Source organism: Pterocles gutturalis, unplaced genomic scaffold (assembly GCF_000699245.1).
Source record: "Pterocles gutturalis isolate BGI_N339 unplaced genomic scaffold, ASM69924v1 scaffold15703, whole genome shotgun sequence".
Lineage (NCBI taxonomy): Eukaryota > Metazoa > Chordata > Aves > Pterocliformes > Pteroclidae > Pterocles > Pterocles gutturalis.
In genome coordinates, this window is record NW_010120748.1 from 3,619 (window position 1) to 7,148 (window position 3,530).

General features: G+C 56.5%; 1 protein-coding gene across 1 annotated transcript; it reads right to left on the bottom strand.

Annotated features, from left to right (window-relative positions):
* Positions 1-142: 142 nt before the first annotated feature.
* On the bottom strand, positions 143-2,782 carry TSTA3 (tissue specific transplantation antigen P35B). The gene is given in 11 exon segments (XM_010077010.1): positions 143-198; positions 647-746; positions 972-1,051; positions 1,140-1,206; positions 1,380-1,444; positions 1,576-1,695; positions 1,698-1,705; positions 1,922-1,995; positions 2,070-2,198; positions 2,421-2,535; positions 2,622-2,782. Coding segments are annotated over 11 exon segments (966 nt in total). The 5' UTR covers positions 2,774-2,782.
* Positions 2,783-3,530: the final 748 nt, after the last annotated feature.

Consider the following 3,530-nt stretch of genomic DNA (forward strand, 5'->3'; position numbering starts at 1 on the left):
TGGGGGCTGCTCCCTGGCCCCTTTCACTTTGGAAATGTTACTGTCACCCCCCACCACCACCCCCTAGCCCCATCCTCTGTCTCAGCAAAGGACAACCCTGAGTTGAAGAGGACAATGCCAGTCCCGGTGCTGTGTTGGTCCATCACTTCCTGGCGTTGGCGTAGTTGGCGCTGAACCAGGCACAGGTCTCCTTCACAGCTGAAGAGGGAGAAGAGGGGATGGGTTTTGGGACTGGGAATGCAGTTGGTTCATAGAATCATCAAATGGTTTGGGTTGGAAGGGACCTTTCCAGGTCATCTAGTCCAAGCAGGGACATCTTCAACTAGACCAGGTTCCTCAAAGCCCCATCCCACCCAACCTTGAATATTTCCAGGGATGAGGCATCTACCATCTCTCTGGGCAACTTGGTCCAGCATCTCACCACCCTCGTCATAAAGAATTTATTCCTTAAATCTAATCTGAATGTCCTCTCTTTGAGTTTGAAACCATGACCTCTTGTCCCATCACTCCAGGCCCTACTAAAAAGTCTGTCGTAATTTTTCTTATCAGCCCCCTTTAAATATTGAAAGGATGGATCACCCTGATGCCACCAAGGCTGATGGCAGTGGGTAGAACCTCCATGTTTCCTGGAACCCCATCATCTTACCTTGCCTGAAGGGAGTGAACTGGAAGCTGGGCAGGTAACGCCGTAGCTTGGCGTTGCTGGCTGTCTTCTTGAACTGTCCGTCTGCTTTGGTGGTGTCAAACTGGGGCAGGAGGGATTAAGGAAAACTGAAAGAGAGAAACCCAAGTCTTGCTGTGCCCCACCATGTCCTGGTTGGGGCAATGGGTGGGGTGCTTGAGGCACTGGGGCATGAGGGTTGCTCATGGTGCTTCTCTGGACTCTCCTGGAACCCTACAGCTGCTGGTGGAAAGTGGGGTACCCCCCCATGCTACAGCAGCCTTGGGGTCCACCCTGCAGTGAAGGATACAACAAGTTCTCCCCTGAAGTCCATGGCCTCCACGATCGCCTCTGCTGCCTCCTTGATAGAGACTTCATCTTCTTCTCCCACTGTGGAAAAGGGCATGGTCATGGCCATTCCTCCATCTTCTTGGAAAGGGGCTGGAGGCCCTTGTGGGGGGGGATGGGTGGGGCTTACCAGACAGAATGATGGGTTCCACCTCATCATATTCCCGCAGGACCCAAAGGAAGAGCCTGGCCAGGTCCTGGGGAGAAGCAGATGGCTCTTGGGGGGTGGCTGCTGTCCCCCAGCCTTCCCATCACAAGGGGACCCAACCCTGAGGATGGCCAATGCTGCCCAGGACAACCCAGGTGGGCTCAGGCCCCAGGTGCTGGCCCCCCCAGCCCCATACCCTCCCCTACCCAAGGCCACACATACCAGGGAGTAGATAAACTGTCTTCTGGGCTTGCCCGTGCCCCAGACAGTCAGAGCTGAGCCAGTCTCTGTGAGAGGAAGGAGAACACATCCATGAGCATCAAAGCCACCTCCACTGACCCTGACTACCCTGCAGAACCGCTCAACCCTTCCCCCCCCCCAAAAAAAAAAACCCCATAAGAAGTCCTGCCACACTCACGTTTGGCCAAGTAGACCTTGTGGATGAGCCCTGGAAGGACGTGGCCATCCTCGATGTTGAAGTTATCGTAAGGCCCAAAGACGTTGGTGGGGATGACGGCGGTGGAGGGGCAGGGAAAACAAAGTAGCCCCTGGGTGAGAGCAGGTGGGTTGTCCACCAGTTGCAGTCATCCCCCTCCAGCACAGAGCTGTCCCCAGAAGACCCTGGCCACCAGCATCTCCATCTGCTGAGTCCAGGTATCTCCCCAACTCTATTTAATTTCTGGGAACTCCAGGAAACCCCCCTTGCCCTGAAAACCAGAAGGTGCTCGCAGCCCGTAAGGAGTCCCCCGTGTCCCTTCCCGCACCTATTTTGGACGTCGATCATCCTCTTGGCGTAGGAGTAGCCGAAGTTGGAGTTGTGAGGTGGCCCGTTGTGAATCTGTGGACAAGACAGCAGGGAGTTACGGAGGGCAGGGATCCCCCGAGGCTGTACACGGGGATGGAGATGCTCACCATGCTTTCATCAATGGGGTACGTCGTCTTATCCGGGAAGATGCAGGTGGAAAGGCAGGACACCACCTTCTGTACCCCCGTCTCGTACGCCGAGTGCAGGACATTGTCATTGATGTGGACGTTCCTCCTCTGGGGATAGAGAGATTTGTCAGATCTGTGGTGTGGAGACACCCAAAAACCTGCATCCTATTGGTAATAACTCATTAATAACTCCAGAAACCAGAGGAGCTCTGGTTTGGCCCCAGGAGCAGAGCAAGCCATGTCCTCATGTCCCCATGTCCCAGCTTGGGGAGGGCAGAGAGATGCACCATCCTCAGGGACCCCAATACTGCCCGTTTGCCAGGTGCTCACCCAAAAATCGAGGTTGTAGCGGATGTTTTTGAAGAGGCCCCCAACCATGGCAGCCAGGTGGATGACGTGGCTGGGCTTGTGCTGCTCAAACAGGGCTTTGGTCTCCGCAGCGCTCCTGGGATGGGAAATTTTGGGGTTCAGTGTTGCCGACAGAGCAAACCAGGGTTTCTTTCCAAGTTAAAACCCACGCAGTCAACTCACGTCAAGTCGGCATCTCTGGAGGACACAAAGATCCAAGTCTCATCCGGTCGCCCCTCTCCATCCGCCACCACCTTCTCGATGGCTTTCCCCACCAAGCCAGTGCCACCCGTCACCAGGATGCGCTTGGCCACCGGCCCTGTCGCCTCTGTCATGGCCAAAACCCTGTGGGGAGTAAGGCGGAGCTATGATGGGGTCACTTTGGGGTGCACCCCACTATGGACCCACTCTCACCCTAGTGTGGGTGCCCACGAGCATCAGCCACCTGCCAGGCTGGTGGGATTATTTTTTGGGGGGGCTTTTAGCCGCTTCTGCAATCAAAAGGAGAGCGGAAGCTGCCAGGAGAGGCAGCAGAAACTCGTCAGCTGTAGTTACTAATTAACGAACCTGGCCGGTGGCGGTACCTGGGCTGGGGCCAGATCCTGCCACGCGGCACTGCACAGCGCTGCGCAGCCTCCGGAAAGGGAGGCTCACCCCACACCTCTTCCGAGTCCCAGGTCAGCACCCCAAAATTCCCCCTGCACCCCAGGTCTGCACCCCAGATCTCCCCCTGCACCCCAAGTCCCAGGTTTACACCCCAAGCCTCCCCTGCACCCCAAATTCCAGGTCTGCACCCCAAATGCCAGGTCTGTACTTCGTGCCTCCTTTGCATACAGAGACCTAGGTCTGCACCCCATGTCTCTGCTACACCCCAAATCCCAGGTCTGCACTCCAGACCTCCCCCTGTACCCCAAATCCCAGATTTGCACCCCACACTTCCCCTGCACCCCAAATGCCAGGTCTGCACTCCATGCCTCCTCTGCATCCAGAGTCCTAGGTCTGCACCCCATGTCTCCCCTGTACCCCAAATCCCACGTCTGTGCCCCACACCCCCAGTACCCCAAATCCCAAGTCTGCACCCCAAATGCCAGG